At 39.1% G+C, this 15249-nt stretch overlaps 1 protein-coding gene across 4 annotated transcripts in view; it reads left to right on the forward strand.

Moving 5' to 3' along the window:
• LOC131060560 (uncharacterized) overlaps window positions 1-15249 on the forward strand; it is a 190436-nt gene that overhangs the window by 77350 nt on the left and 97837 nt on the right. For 3 of the 4 annotated variants that reach the window (XM_057993828.2, XM_057993826.2, XM_057993829.2), the window contains exons 3-4: window positions 14356-14510; window positions 14948-15012. In XM_057993828.2, the coding sequence (XP_057849811.1) occupies window positions 14356-14510; window positions 14948-15012 (220 nt within the window). The remainder of the gene's footprint in view (window positions 1-14355; window positions 14511-14947; window positions 15013-15249) is intronic. The other variant, XM_057993827.2, reaches the window with a different exon arrangement.

Raw genomic sequence — 15249 nt, forward strand, 5'->3', positions numbered from 1 at the left:
TCTGGGATTGGAACAGCAGGAAACAGGGCGGACATATTTTTGGATGGCAGAAAATGACATTACAAGTTTCAAGGATAGGAGTGCTGGAAGCCTTTTTTAATTTTTGGGGACGGTAGGGGATAGCTGTACATGACCCAAGATTCAAGTTTAGATATTCAATTAATGCATCAATTTTGAGATTCAGTGGTAGCAATTAATTTTATTGTTTTCATTAACCTATATGATGGTGAAAAGCTCAGAATCTACAAACATTCAATAATAGGCATAGTAAACATAAAAAAATATACAGCAATTGGACCTCCTCCGGCTGTGCCTTATCTAGGAATTTCAATATCCAAATCAACCTGTGACTTTGAGTCACTACTATATCAAATAGCAACTCATCAAATAGGACTCAAACTGATTCCTTCCTCTTCTTTTCTCTCTTCATAACTGCTGCAGTCTGCCTTTAAACAGTTAGCAAATAAGTGTGGGTTGCAAGTTGCAGTGATATTTTTTTGAAGGTCTGGGGTTCGATAAGGGGCAAGGGGGCTGTTGTGGGTTCTCCATGCCCCCTTTTCTTTTTCTTTTGTTTTCATTAGTTATTTTCAATAAAAAGTGTTTTTCTAGTAATGGTTGTTGGTAGATCTGTTCGTCCCTGTGATGGGTGAACGATGTCTCAGACATTTCTGGGATGTTTCTAATTATTTCTAGCTGTTTCAGGGATGCTTCTTCCATTTTGAAATCTTCAGGGACTATGTAACAAGCTGAAACGGAATAACATGCTAAACGATATAAGGCATTTAAACATAAAGTAACATGCTGAAATGAATATAACCGTTAACATGAACATTGCAACATAACATATAAAGGAAGAGTTTTTTTTTTGAGATAAACAATATCTGAAAGTCATTACATTGCTCTTAACTAACATACATGTAAGATATGAAAATAACTAGCATTGCATTAAATGAAAGAGAGAGGGTTTAGAGAGTACATTTCATCTGATGCTAACATTTTGAACTTCATAACTTTATCAAGATACCAGTGAGGAGGGAAAGTATCATCAGGGCGCTTTTCTGCCCATCCACGAACTTACTTGTCCCCCGTGCCATATCCGATTGGATTGGCCTGACCCTTCGCAGGGAGGTAATGGTAAGTGGAACTCAATGCCATCTGAGACTTGGTGTTTAGGACCTACACGCACTAGGCGGTCATACACTAAGGGTAACTCCCTACTAGTACGACACTCCTAACTAGAGGTGTATCTGGTACTAATGATTAGACGGTTGCATGCATTACACAACACCACCTTGGCCAAAGTTTAACATTGCAAACACAAATAAACGTGCTATCAATGATCACCACCCTTCTCGGCATGAATCTAAGGTCAAATGGGTTCGATTGAACTCATATAGGAACTATGACCATAGGCATGCTTAACTTCTATTGGTTAACAGCTCTAGTACTCTTAAGAGTTACTGTTTAATTCATCTCATTCATTTGCAAAGATTGGTAATGATACCACTAATCCCTGGAATGGGAAAGTAGGGGGTATAAGAGCCGCCAGTTGTACATCCAACTCATAATTATGGAATATAAACCATGCCTGACATGTCTCTGCTGTCCAGGCATCTTGAGAGTAATCTCTCAATGGTGATGCTATCTGCATCGAAGTACAACGGTGCCCTTCTACCCACTACCTTCCTAGGCTAGGGTATTAGTTTAATTCATAGTCCCGAGATGATAATCTCAATTACATAGGTTGTCTGATGCTGCTGTCTTGATGTGTTTCAGACTTAGACAAATCTGAGAATGCTCATTTAAGAGGTAATTTCCTGTATTACAAATCTATATCCCAAGCACCCTTTCTAAACTGAGGTTTGTCTTAATGCATCATTAACAATTGCACGCACTTCTCCCAACCTTATATCACACCTGTATGTACATACATACATATATATAATTATATATATGTATATGTAGATATATGGGATGGTATATATGAGAGATACATGAAGGTCTACCCTGCTGTTACATATCTCAGATTTTACCAGTTATGGAAAAATAAGTAGGCTAAAAACCCACCACTGACCAAAATGGTTTTGCAAAATACGAGGTTGTACTATTCAGTACTAAAGACTGAGACTGTTCTTACCTTTTATTTTATTTTTCTTTCTACCAGCAAATTGTTAGATGTTTATGAGGAGTATTCCTTGAAATTCCTAACAGCATCTTACCCTGCTATAACCCTTCTTCCAAACATTCAGTAATTCTGAAACTGGTTAATATTTTATCAGATTCAAAATGGTTTTCAGATTTATTATGGAATGATACAGGCTTCTGCTGAGAGGTACTGCTGGATATTTTTGTTTCAGCTGGGTCAATCATAAACCCAAGTATTTTTAAACCATTCTTTTTGAAAGAACATACAAATACTCTCAAATTCCCATACGTATTTTTACACACACACACACACACACACACATAGATTCCATTTATACCTATAGCAGATGTAAAGACTGCATAATCAAAATTTATATAAATTCCTTGTTCATCTAGGAGCAGTTTGGACAATAAAATGTATCTTCCAATTTAAGTTTGCACATTACAAATGGAGAACGACAAACAGCAAGATATAACTACACATTACTTAATCTTCTTTGCCAAAACAAAAGAATGAACACATAACAAATATATCTCGGTATTTCCCATATATTTCCTTTTCCATATAACTATACTTAGAAACTTAAGAAGCAAAGAATGGAATATAAACCAAAATCGTAGGGTTTGGAATGAATACATGATCTGATAAATTTTTTTAGAAGAAGACACTCTTTGAAGAATGCTTTCCCAAAGTCGTTTCTTACCCCAAAACCCTTATTCTCAGAAAACGCAAGTAGTAAAAACAATTCGCAGAGCAGAAACCCTGTTTTCTGTGGCTACCAATGGTCAAGAATGAATCGTTCTTTTCCAAAATTAGCTTATGTATTAACCAACACGTTTTCTTTTTGCCAAAACGTCCTAACCAGGCTGAATCGCAAATCCACTAGGAGTCATGCCAAGATCATGCCTCCTCTTCACGCATTTTTGACCTCTTCAAGCTTCCTGGTGAAGCCTCCCGATTCACGCTAAAATGTCCGGTTAAAATATCCTTATTTCATATTGATAAAATTAAGAAGTGTTGATAATATATGTTAAGTCTCTTTATTCAATTGCCCGATAAAAATTATAACTTGCTCAACAAATAGTATTAGTGCAAATGAGCATAGCGCTATGAATAAGGGGGGGGGGGAATGTTTAGTTTAAAACTTATTCCCTCACACCACTTACACCTCTAGCAACTAGAGGATGGGGTTTTTTTTTTGATTAAATAAATAACAAGGTTTTTATTTTACCCTTTTTTTTTAAGGTTACTTAACCTTTCCAAGAATATTGTATAATATATTCATATATACGCCTTAGGTATGCATGCCTATGGGGGCACATATACTGTTGGTATACGTACTTTCATATTCATGCTATGCATAAGACGTATACATTGATATATTTACATATATAAATATATTTACATGATAAAACATGAGCCTCTTGAGACATTTAAAATAATAATTAATTAAAAATTCCTTAAAATAATAATAACGAGTTACCTTGATACGCAAAGAAAAACCTAGGGTTGTGAACCCTAAAATCTTTGCATAGACCATCTAGGGTTACCTGACGCGACGACAATCAAGGTTTGACAAGGTCAATCATAAGTCTTCTTGGCTCAAGGTTAGAGTTTCAGAAGGCATGAGTTCTTTCTTCCCTTTATCTCTCGACCTGATGATACTTTCCCTCCTTTCGTGGAGGACGACGATCCCCTGCACAGACTTGGCCAATTAAATCAGTTAGATCAAAATCTTTGTCTTATCCTGACATTTCATAATTCATTGACAAAGGTAAAACATCATGTCATAACGTTAACATGTTGAGACATGGACCAGCTAGGACTCAAACCTAGGACCTTCCATACGCTGCTGGAGTGCTCTACCGCTGAGCTACTGGCTCCTCTTGGACCAGTCCATCGTCGGTTCGGGTGTGGCTTATTTCGAATACCAACAGCCCCCCTTAAGCCACACCTCTCGTGTGCTTGGGGCTCCTAGCTTGGACCTGGCTCTGATACCATGTTGATTTTTGGTATGCTTGATCAACCATGGGCAATCACACAGCGTTGCCCTCCCAACCATAGACGATAAACTCTATCGTCACCCCTAGGCACATCTCTTCTCAATATGTATATCTGCTATATGATTGAGTGTATATATATATGAACGGAGATTTGATCTCCTTTAAATGTACCGCTTATGCCTTTTCTCCAAGAGTCGACCCTCTCCTAAGCAACACGTCTCAATACAAAGAGGTGGCGGACATCCAAGTCGGCCTCAATCTATTACTATTAAAGCAAGATGCTAATCGACATGCATTAAGACTTGAATTATGCTTAACACAAATGAATATAAATTGGACCTATACTTGTCTAAGGCCAATAGGCCAATTAGACAATTATATTAGCTATGTCAGCCATAGAAGGAATCCGACCATAGCTACAAACATCAACACTCCCTCTTAGCTAGGGAGGAATCCTTCTCGATATCTGAGTCACATATTGACATCCACCATGGCTAGTCCCATGTATGGAAAGGTAAGTAAATACAAGTGCTTCATCACGGAGTCACTCAACGTGATGTTGTCACCTCAATATGATGTTCACCATGGCTACTCCCAGAGGGTGAATAAGCACAAATGCCAAGTCATGGAGTCTCTCACATGACATCCACCATACCTACTCGCAGAGGGTGGAACAAGGGCGAGAACCTCAAACTTCTCTCATAGAGAAGAATGCACAACAAGAGCTGATACCTCAAACTTCTCTCACAGAGAAGAATGCACAACAAGGGCTGAAACCTCAAACTTCTCTCACAGAGAAGAATGCACAACAAGGGTTGATACCTCAAACTTCTCTCACAGAGAAGAATGCATAACAAGGGTTGATACCTCAAACTTCACTCACAGAGAAGAATGCATAACAAGGGCTTGCACCTCAAACTTCCCTCACAGAGAAGAATGCATTAAACAAGGGATTGAACCTCGAACTTCTCCCTCATAGAGAAGAACTCATTAACAAATCTTCATGATGGTGTGGCTCCCTCTGAAGTTGAAATGTTAAGCTCCCTCTGAAGCTGAAATGTCAAATTCCCTCTCAACCTTCTAACCTCTTCGTCCAAGGTTACTTCTGACGATATGTCAGACTCCCTCTGCGAAGAAATGCAAACAATCTTTCTTCGTTGAATGCAATCTCTGATTTGTCCTGGAAGCATTTCAGAGAGAGATAATGATAGTCAGGGGAAATGTCAATACATGATTCACTATTCAATGAAGTAGCACGACTTAGTGAAAATTCATGAACATTATTCAAACATAAAGAGTACTTATCTTTTTAATTTTGCTTAGCAATGGAATTTCCATTCACTGGGATTGATCACACCGAAGCACCTAGTGATGATCTAATGGCTAGGTGGCCTTTGGCCCTCACCATCACTCATCATCTGTCCACAATATTTGCTCCGTGCATAGCTTAAGCATCATTTGAAGAACTGCCTTTAATACCATCCACAACAAAGTGATGGATTAACCACATAAATGTGATATAATTCCACCCATTCAACAATGCCTGAAAAGAAGACGAACATGACTTCTAACCAAACTTTCGCCCAAAGCCAAAACCAATCGATTCAAAACAGCCGAATGAGAAACACCACCATAGGTGATGATGAAAGAAATCGATCACCCAAAAATGCAAGCCGCAAATTATAATGAGTATTGGGCAGAATGTCGATGTAAGGAAAATTCCTTGGGTAGATCAGATGAACGAAACCACCATCAAGAACAAATCGATCAAGCCAAAATATTGTGAGCACCTACAAACCAAGGCAAATGGAGAGCAAACCACACAATGACAAATGCCGACTAAGCAAGTTCTAAACTGTAGAACAAGAGGTAATCGACACAAGCAATGATGATGTTGTCCGCAACAATACATACATTTGTCACTGCAAACTCTCAACAATAAGCCAATATGAATCGACTTGACTTGACTGAGGAGAATGCAGGCCAGTAATACAGATTGACCAAACTGGAAAAACACTTGATCTGTCACAATAGCAACGAAACCCGATTTGATGCAAAATGACACCAATGAAATGGCGTTGCTAATCGCCAAGAAACATCTCTATAAAATGCAGGTCTAATGGAAACTCCAAGAATCATTGCCAAGAAGGAAAAAGTCCCCCCCTCTCGATCGGATCAGCCGCCACAAGGATGATGAGTCACACGGGATATGCGCCAACACATCTCTACAAAATATATCTCGTTGGATCCATAGAGATCTGCAAATCGTGATCTTGCCAACCACGATCACCTGGCCAAAGGAAAGTACTCCACAAGTGATTAACACAAGTCCAAACTTTGATCGGGCCAATCAAAATGCCAATGAAGGAACCAAGCAAGTGCTTCGACTGAGATGTCAATGATCAAATAAGACTCTGAATAGCTCAAAATGAGCTTGCGAAATAGCTGGGTTAACCAAAATACGGGCCACACAAAGTAGGGCTGCCAAATGCAAAAGCACATCGACAGAACCACAAGTGAGCAACCTGCAACATCAACATTGGCCTGGATCGTGTACTTGCACTCGCCCAGAGTGTTTCACAGTTGATTGTGCGGTCATGCGAGGCGGACACAATCATGTCCGAGTTGTCAATGGGCGTCGCAATGGCCGTCACCTAGTTTGAGTGCCCCTCCATTGTGCCGCGCAATACTAGAGTTTCTGTCATGATTCCTCGCTTGACCAAAAATTCTTCTTTCTACTCTAGTTTTGGTTTTCCTTTTGCCTCTCCTTTGAGAGGTGTAATGAACTCCCTCAAAAACACAAGATCTACCTTCAAGTGATTAGGCTCTATAGAAGGAACCTGGCTTTGATACCATGTTGAGACATGGACCAGCTAGGACTCGAACCTAGGACCTTCCATACGCTACTGGAGTGCTCTACCACTGAGCTACTGGCCCCTCTTGGACCAGTCCATCGTTGGTTTGGGTGTGGCTTATTTCAAACACCAACATGCAGTCATCAATTTACCAATTAAGATTCATCAAATCATCATTATAAGCATAGTTGACAACTTGACATCATTAAAATAAGCATGAACTTTTGAGCATATTCCTTCAAGTAAAGCATGAAAAACTAGGGCATATTCATTCCATTTAATCATGAAAACTAGGGCACATTCATTCAAATTAAATATGAAAACTAGGGCGCGTTAAAAATCTTGCAAGTTTAGCATAAATACACTAGGGCGAACATATATCATGTCGTAAACATTGCATATTAACAACTAGGGCATAAGTGGGATGTAACATATTCTTCCCCTTGTGAATCATTGTCCTCGATGATTTTAAGTATCATTTAAAACAACTATGAACATAGCATTGTTTATCCAGCATTAAAAAACAAAATAAGTTTAACTATTAAAAACATTGAACAAATGAGGGAAACATTGATGGATTTCATTATAATCCTCCCAGGTGGCATTGTCCTCAGTGTACTTGTCCCACTGGACCTTGCACTGAGTAACTTCTCTGTTACATAAGTGCTCCTTACGTACCTTGAGTACCTTGATTGGCTCGATCATGACAACCCTTGGGTCCTGTACCTACAAGGAGTTCCAGTCAATCATATGTGCAAAATCTGAAACATACTTTTTCAAATAGGAAACATGAAATACATCATGCAACCGAGCAAGAGCTGGTGGTAGAGCAATTCTGTAGGCAACTGGGTTAATGACTTCCAACACTTCAAAATCTCCCACATATCGTGGAGCTAGTTTGGAGGATTCTCCAAATTTTATGCTACTTTTGTTTGGTTTCACTCGTAGAAGCGCTTTCTCTCCCTTACAAACTGTCTGGGAGTACGCTTTGCATCTGCATAGCTTTTCTGTCGATTGTTAGCTTCTGCTAACCTTTTTCTGATCAACTTAACTTGGTCCTCCATTTTGAGAGCATTTTTGGATCGAGGCTTATCTTATCTTCCAGCTTATCCCAGCTGATAAGAGTTCTACACCTCCTTCCATATAGTGCTTCGAAGGGCGCCATCTCAATGGATGACTGGTAAGAATTGTTATAGGCAAATTCGACCAAGGGAAGATAATCTTCCCATTTGTACTGTTGATCCATGCAATACATTCTTAAGAGATCCTCTAAAACCTGGTTGACTCTTTCTGTTTGACCATCTGTTTTAGGGTGATAAGCCCAGCTAATGTTCAACTGAGTTCCTAAAGCTGCAAAAAGAGTTTGCCAAAAGCTGGATGTCATTCTGGCATTCCTATCTGAGATTATTTTCTCTGGTACTCCATGTGACCGAAATATCTTGCACAAATTTTTTAGCTATGGTAGGTGCTCCATTTGATAAGTTGCTCGGTATAAAGTGAGCCACTTTGGTTAATCTATCCACCACTACTAGAATGACATTATGTTTATTCCTGGACATAGGCGATCCTTGGACAAAGTCCATGCTGATTATCTGCCATTTCCAGTTAGGTACTGCTTTGGGTTGTAACAATCGTGCTGTGTGTTGATGTTTAGTCTTAACTCGTTGACATTCAAAACAACTGGCCACAAACCTTGCCGCATCCTTTTTCATTCCTTTCCAGAAATATAAAGGTTTGATGTCAGCAAGTGGTTTAGTTACTCCTAGGTGTCCAGAGTAAGGTTCAGAGTGCACTTATTTCAACACCAATTTTCTCAACTCGGAGGACTCAGGTATATACATCCTACCTTGGTATCTTAATAGTCCATCTGTTTCAAATCAGATTCCTTCATACCTTGGATCCTGAGAATCTATTCGTAGAGCTTCTTTTACCTACTGGTAAAATCTATCCTCTCCTAACAACTGTAGGACACAGTTCCTGAAATCTGTATGCACTGCAATGATGGCACTAATATGGCGTCTACGACTCAATGCGTTTGCCACTCGATTTTCTTTACCCTTGATGTAGCTGATCTCAAAATCGTAATCCGAGATTAGTTATAACCATCGTCTCTGCCGGGCATTGAGATTGGGTTGAGTGAAAATGTATTTCAACCCTTGGTGATCTGACCGTAACTCGAATGGTTTGCCTAGCAAATAGTGACGCGGCATTTGCAGAGCATGCGCTATTGCTGCGAGCTCTAGATCATGCGGTGCATAATTTTTCTCATAATTTTTAAGCTTCCTGGACTTAGGCAATTACTTGTCCTTTTTGCATCAGGACTCCACCCAGTCCTTCCCTTGAAGCATCAGTCACTACTAAGAATTGGTCATCTGGATCTGACACTTTTAGAATTGGTGCAGTGGTCAGTTTCTCTTTAAGGAGTTCAAAAGTCACTTGACATTTTTCAGACCACTCAAATCTTTTGCCCTTCCTCTGCAATGATGTGATGGGGTGTGCAATGCGCAAAAAGTTCATTACAAACTTCCTGTAATACCCAGCTAACCCCATGAAGCTTCTGACTTCATGCACATTCCTTGGAGTTGGCCACTCAGAAATGGCTTTAATCTTTGCCGGATCTACTACTATTCCCTTGGCTGAAATAATATGTCCTAGGTATTGTACTTCCCTTTGGAAGAAAGTACACTTAGATAATTTTCCATATAACTTGTTTTCCCGCAAGCATTGTAAAACAAACTGCAAATGCTGCAGGTGTTCTTCTTCATTCTTGGAGTATATTAAAATGTCGTCTAAGAACACCAAGACAAATTTGTCGAGGCAATTGTGGAATACGTTGTTCATTAAATTCATGAAAGCAGCCGGGGCATTGGTGAGTCCAAATGGTAGAACAGTGAACTCGTAATGCCCATAACGAGTTTTGAAAGCAATTTTATGGATATCCTCATCCTTCAATCTCAACTGGTGGTACCTTGATCACAAATCGATCTCGGAAAAGACCGCTGCTCCACGCATTTGATCAAATAAATCATCAATGCGAGGTAGAGGATATTGTTTCAGATTATCAACTTATTCAACATCCTGTAATCTATGTAAATTCGAAGAGTCCCATCTTTCTTTTTGACAAAAATTACTGGTGCACCCCGAGGTGACACACTAGGTCTTATCAATCTTTTGTCCAGAAGTTCTTGAAGTTGAGCCTTTAACCCCACTAACTCGACCGTTGTCATATGGTAAGGAGCTTTGGATACTGGAGCTACCCCTGGTATTAATTTGATGGAGAAACCGAATATCCTTTTTGGCAGTAAATGAGGTAGTTCTTCTGGAAATACATCCTGATAATCCCGAAGGTAAGGGTATTTCTCTTCGAAAGGCTCTTCTGGTTCCTCATCCTCACCAAACCCTTCTGCATGATGATTACAATTTTCATACATCATCATATCATCCTAATATTTGACATCCTTTGTTACATTGATTTCATCCATTTTTATTGCAAACACCTGACATCCTTTCTTTTCGCTTGGCCTCAATTGAATGGCAGAAAGTTGTCACAATCTGATTTCTCGTCGGATTCCTTGAAAAAATATCTTATTGCCATAATCATCCTGACACTCAACTAACTTGTCAAAACAATTGATCCTTGCTCTATGTTGTCCCAACCACTTCATACCTAAAATGATATCATATGTGCCTAGCGGTGCTACAAACAGGTCAACTTCGGTGGTGAAGTTTGGAAAATCTATTTGTACCCCAAATAGGCATTGCTCTACCTAAGCTCTTGACTGGTTGGCATATTCTACAGTCCATGAGTTAGCCATATAGCCAACTCTCCTAGGAAACTTACTAAGCAGCTTCGGTGAAATAAAACTCTCAGTGGCTCCTGTATCAATGAGTATAGTGATAGGAATACCATATAAAGTACCGGCAGCCTCCACTGGCGTGAACTGATACTCAACTTGACAGTTATCAACTGCTGCATGAATTCTCTGTTAGAACATTTCTTGCTGAGGTTGTAGTGGGTTTCTCTGTTGTTGCCCTCCTTCTTGTTTGGTTGGGCACTGGTTGGCGTAATGATCGCCACCACAATTAAAGCAACCTCCTGGCGGTCCTTTCTTTTCTGATTGTTGTTTTGCATGTTGTCTCTCCTGGGTTTATCAAAGCCTTTTCTATCTCCTTGGTTGTTTTGTTGACCTCCTTTGTACCCTTTGCTGTTTTTATTGTTGGATCCATATTTATCTCCCTTCTTTTTGAAGTTTCGAGAAGACTATACCCAATTGTTCTTTTTCTTGTTTCTATCTCTTGTGGAATCATCCTTTCGAAGATTTTGCTCTTGCCTAACAGCCTTTTCATAGGCTTCATCCATAGTAGTAGGAGCTAGGACATCTATTGATCCTCTTATACGGTTATTTAAACCCATGATGAACTTCCTGATCTTATATTTCTCATCTACTTGGAAGTGAGGTACATTCTTGAGGAGACGTGTGAATTTTTCCCAGTATGCATGAACAAAAAGTTCCCCTTGCTTTAAGTCTTGAAAGTCTGTCAGTTTTTGCTCAAAAAATAACTGTGGCAACCATCTTTGTGTAAACACCTCTACAAACTTACTCCAAGTTATGTTATCTGATTTCAGACCAAGTTCGGCCTTTTTGTTCTCCCACCAATCGACAGCTTCTTCGGTTAGTTGATAGGCTCCCCAAACAACTTTCATGTTCTCGGTGTAATCTCTGATTTCGAAGTATTTTTCCATGCTCGTAAGCCAGGCTTCAGCGACATCTCCTCCTTCAAACCCATCATACTGTGGAGGTTTAACTTTCTTCATATCATCCGATATGACCCCCATAAGCTGTTTATCCTTACGGTTCTGGGTGTGGGTTTGTGTCCCTAGGAACCCACTCTGACGAGTGTGTTCCTACTCAGTATGCTTGTCTCTGAATTGAGACTCATATTCAACACTGGGTGTTTTTGTGTGACCACTTGCCCTCTGCTCCAAGACTTGGAGCCTGATTTGCGTGTTTTCAACCCACTGGATGAGTTTGTCTAACTTATAGATTGAAGTTTCCGGACCTCCAGATTCTCCCCCACCTTCTTGGTGATGAGACATGTTATAGTTTCCTTGTTAAACCTGATATTTCAGAATATGAAGTTTTAGTTTTCTATCTACTTTAATTAATAAGAGCATGAAATGGAAACATAAATTTTACAATCTAACTATCTACATCTATATATATATATATATCATCTTAATTGTTATTTGATACCGTTGTCAAAGCAGTAAGGGAGTTTTGTTTTTCAATATATATAGTGTAACTCTATCAAAGAGTTACTCTCAAAAATAGTTCGGGGTTTTAGTCTTTTATTATGTACAAGGTAGAACTTTGTCAAGAACTACCGTCTGATTCTGTAATGGGCTCTTCCTACCCCTCAAAATCGGAAAAAGGTACCAATCAGAACCCAGGTTTGGGTATCCTAACCTTCTTTGGTTCCTCAGGGTCAGGATGGATGACAACAGTATTATATTTCATCTCCTCAGTTATGGTCTTAACTGGTTTAGGTGCTTTGTTGGCTAATATCTTGGTTTGTACCGTTGCCTTCTTGGCAATAGTCCAACGTTGTCTTTCCTTGACAATCCTTTTCATGGCATCTGCCAAGGTTTCGTTGTCAGACGACATAGAGTAGTATGAATAATCATACTTGCGATTTATTACCTTCCATAGCTGGAGGTACACCGGATCACGTGCTTGTTTATGTTTTGTTGTGCGAAACATCTTGGACAATGCCAAAATATTTTGTTTCAGTTCTCTATCCTAAGTTTTTGCTGTTGTGGTGAGCCCTAGGTTCAGTGTCGAACTCGGTGCTTTGATACCATGTGTAACAAGCTGAAACAAAACATGCTGCTAAACAATATAAGGCATTTAAACATAAAGTAACATGCTGAAATGAATATAACCGTTAACATGAACATTGCAACATAACATATAAAGGAAGAGTTTTATTTTGAGATAAACAATATTTGAAAGTAATTACATTACTCTTAACTAACATACATGTAAGATATGAAAATAACTAGCATTGCATTAAATGAAAGAGAGAGGGTTTAGAGAGTACATTTTATTTGATGCTAACATTCTCAACTTCATAACTTTATCAAGATACCAGTGAGGAGGGAAAGTATCATCAAGGTGCTTTTCCGCCCATCCACGGACTTACTTGTCCCCCGTGCCATATCCGACTCGATTGGCCCGACCCTTTGCAGGGAGGTAACGGGAAGTGGAACTCAATGCCATATGAGACTTGGTGTTTAGGACCTACACGCACTAGTCGGTCATACACTAAGGGTAACTCTCTACTAGTATGACGCTCCTGACTAGAGGTGTATCTGGTACTAATGATCAGACGGTTGCATGCATTCAACAACACCACCTTGGCCAAGGTTTAACACTGCAAGCACAAATTAACGCGCTGTGAATGGTCACCACCCTTCTCGGCATGGATCTAAGGTCAAATGGGTTTGATTGAACTCATACAGGAACTGTGACCATAGGTATGTTTAACTTTCATTGGTTAACAACTCTAGTACTCTTAAGAGTTACTGTTAATTCATCTCATTCATTTGCAAAGATTTGTAATGATACCACTAATCCCTGGAAGAGCTGCCTGTTGTACATCCAACTCATAATTATGGAATATAAATTATGCCTGACATGTCTCTGCTGTCCAGGCATCTTGAGAGTAATTTCTCAATGGTGATGCTATCTGCATCGAAGTACAACGGTGCCCTTCTACCCACTACCTTCCTAGGCTAGGGTATTAGTTTAATTCATAGTCCAGAGATGATAATCTCAATCAGATTTTCATCCCTGAACTTCTATTATCATCCCCGTACTCTCCATGTTTAGATTTTTCTTGGTTGAAGATTATTGACATACTCTATTTGTGGACATAGGGACACCTCAATAGAAACATGTTAAACAGCTCAAGACTAAGGAAAGCATGGAATGTTACTACATGTGCATTCCTGTTGAATTGTAGTTGCTTTATTGCAATGTAGGAATTTAAACTTGAGTCACTTCCTTTCCTAATCCAGTTCACCATAACATGACAACCCCTTGGGTCTTTTTACTCAATCAGAAAATTCAAAACCCTTTAAGTGGCTAGTGTGATCAGTGCAATTGACGAAGAAATACTTAATTTGGAAAGAGAAAAAATAAACTGGGAAAGTCCTCAAGATAGATTGGCCAATTATTGCTGACAGGCCTTTTGTGCTTTAATTCTGTTTTATTTTTGTCCTTATTGTGGCTTATTTGTTTCTACAAGAACATAAATCCAAGTAACTGTTTATGGGTTTTTTGTGTAGCACCGGATTCAGTCTTGGAGGATACTGCAGCAGTGTGGAAGATAAATGATGCTGATCACAGCTTTTGTACTCGGCCTTTCCGGATTAAATATGCACGGCAGGATGTTCTGTTGTCAGTTATGGTATCTTTCAATTTATCTGTAAGGATGACGGAGGTATTGACTTGAACAAAGTAGTATAAACTTTTGATTTATGTTTATCTAGCTGTTTTCTTTGTAATCAGAAATCTATGGCCTTGTTGCTTTTGATGCCTGCTTAACTGGCATGCCTTTTTTTTCAGAGTATCCATCCTTGGGGCTTCTCTTCGATGCTTAATTAATTTGTGTAACTCTTTTATTATCATAGTTTCACTAGTAGAGTTATATTCTGGTTGCCACTCCAGAGAGGAATGCTACCTGTTCCATTCTGCTTCTATGTGTGTTAGGAGCTGTCAGAAATCTGTGCTTTTCTTATAACAAATGTTGAGGGTCTTCTATTAACTTATATAAAAATTGCTATCATGGCACCAATGAGGCTCTGCAGTTTTTTTTTCATAGAGACCTTTGACCTCTGCTGTCTTGCTAAAGTTTGAGTTTTTGTATGCTGTTTGCAGAGATTTTTGACCTCTCCTGTCTTGCTAAAGTTTGAGCTTTTGTATGCTCCAACACACAGTGACATGTAAGTATTTGAATTTAATTTAAATGTCAAATTCTCATGTACATTTGGGACTTTTTTCCTTTTTATGGATTTGCATAGGTTAAAGTTCACATAGAAATTCTAAATATCAACTTTCAAGATTCTATTGTTGTTTTCTTGCTAAAGTTTGAGCTTTTGTATGCTCCAACACACAGTGACATGTAAGTAGTTGAATTTAATTTAAATGTCAAATTCTCATGTACATTTTGGACTTTTTTC

Source organism: Cryptomeria japonica, chromosome 8, assembly GCF_030272615.1.
Source record: "Cryptomeria japonica chromosome 8, Sugi_1.0, whole genome shotgun sequence".
Taxonomy (NCBI): Eukaryota; Viridiplantae; Streptophyta; class Pinopsida; order Cupressales; family Cupressaceae; genus Cryptomeria; species Cryptomeria japonica.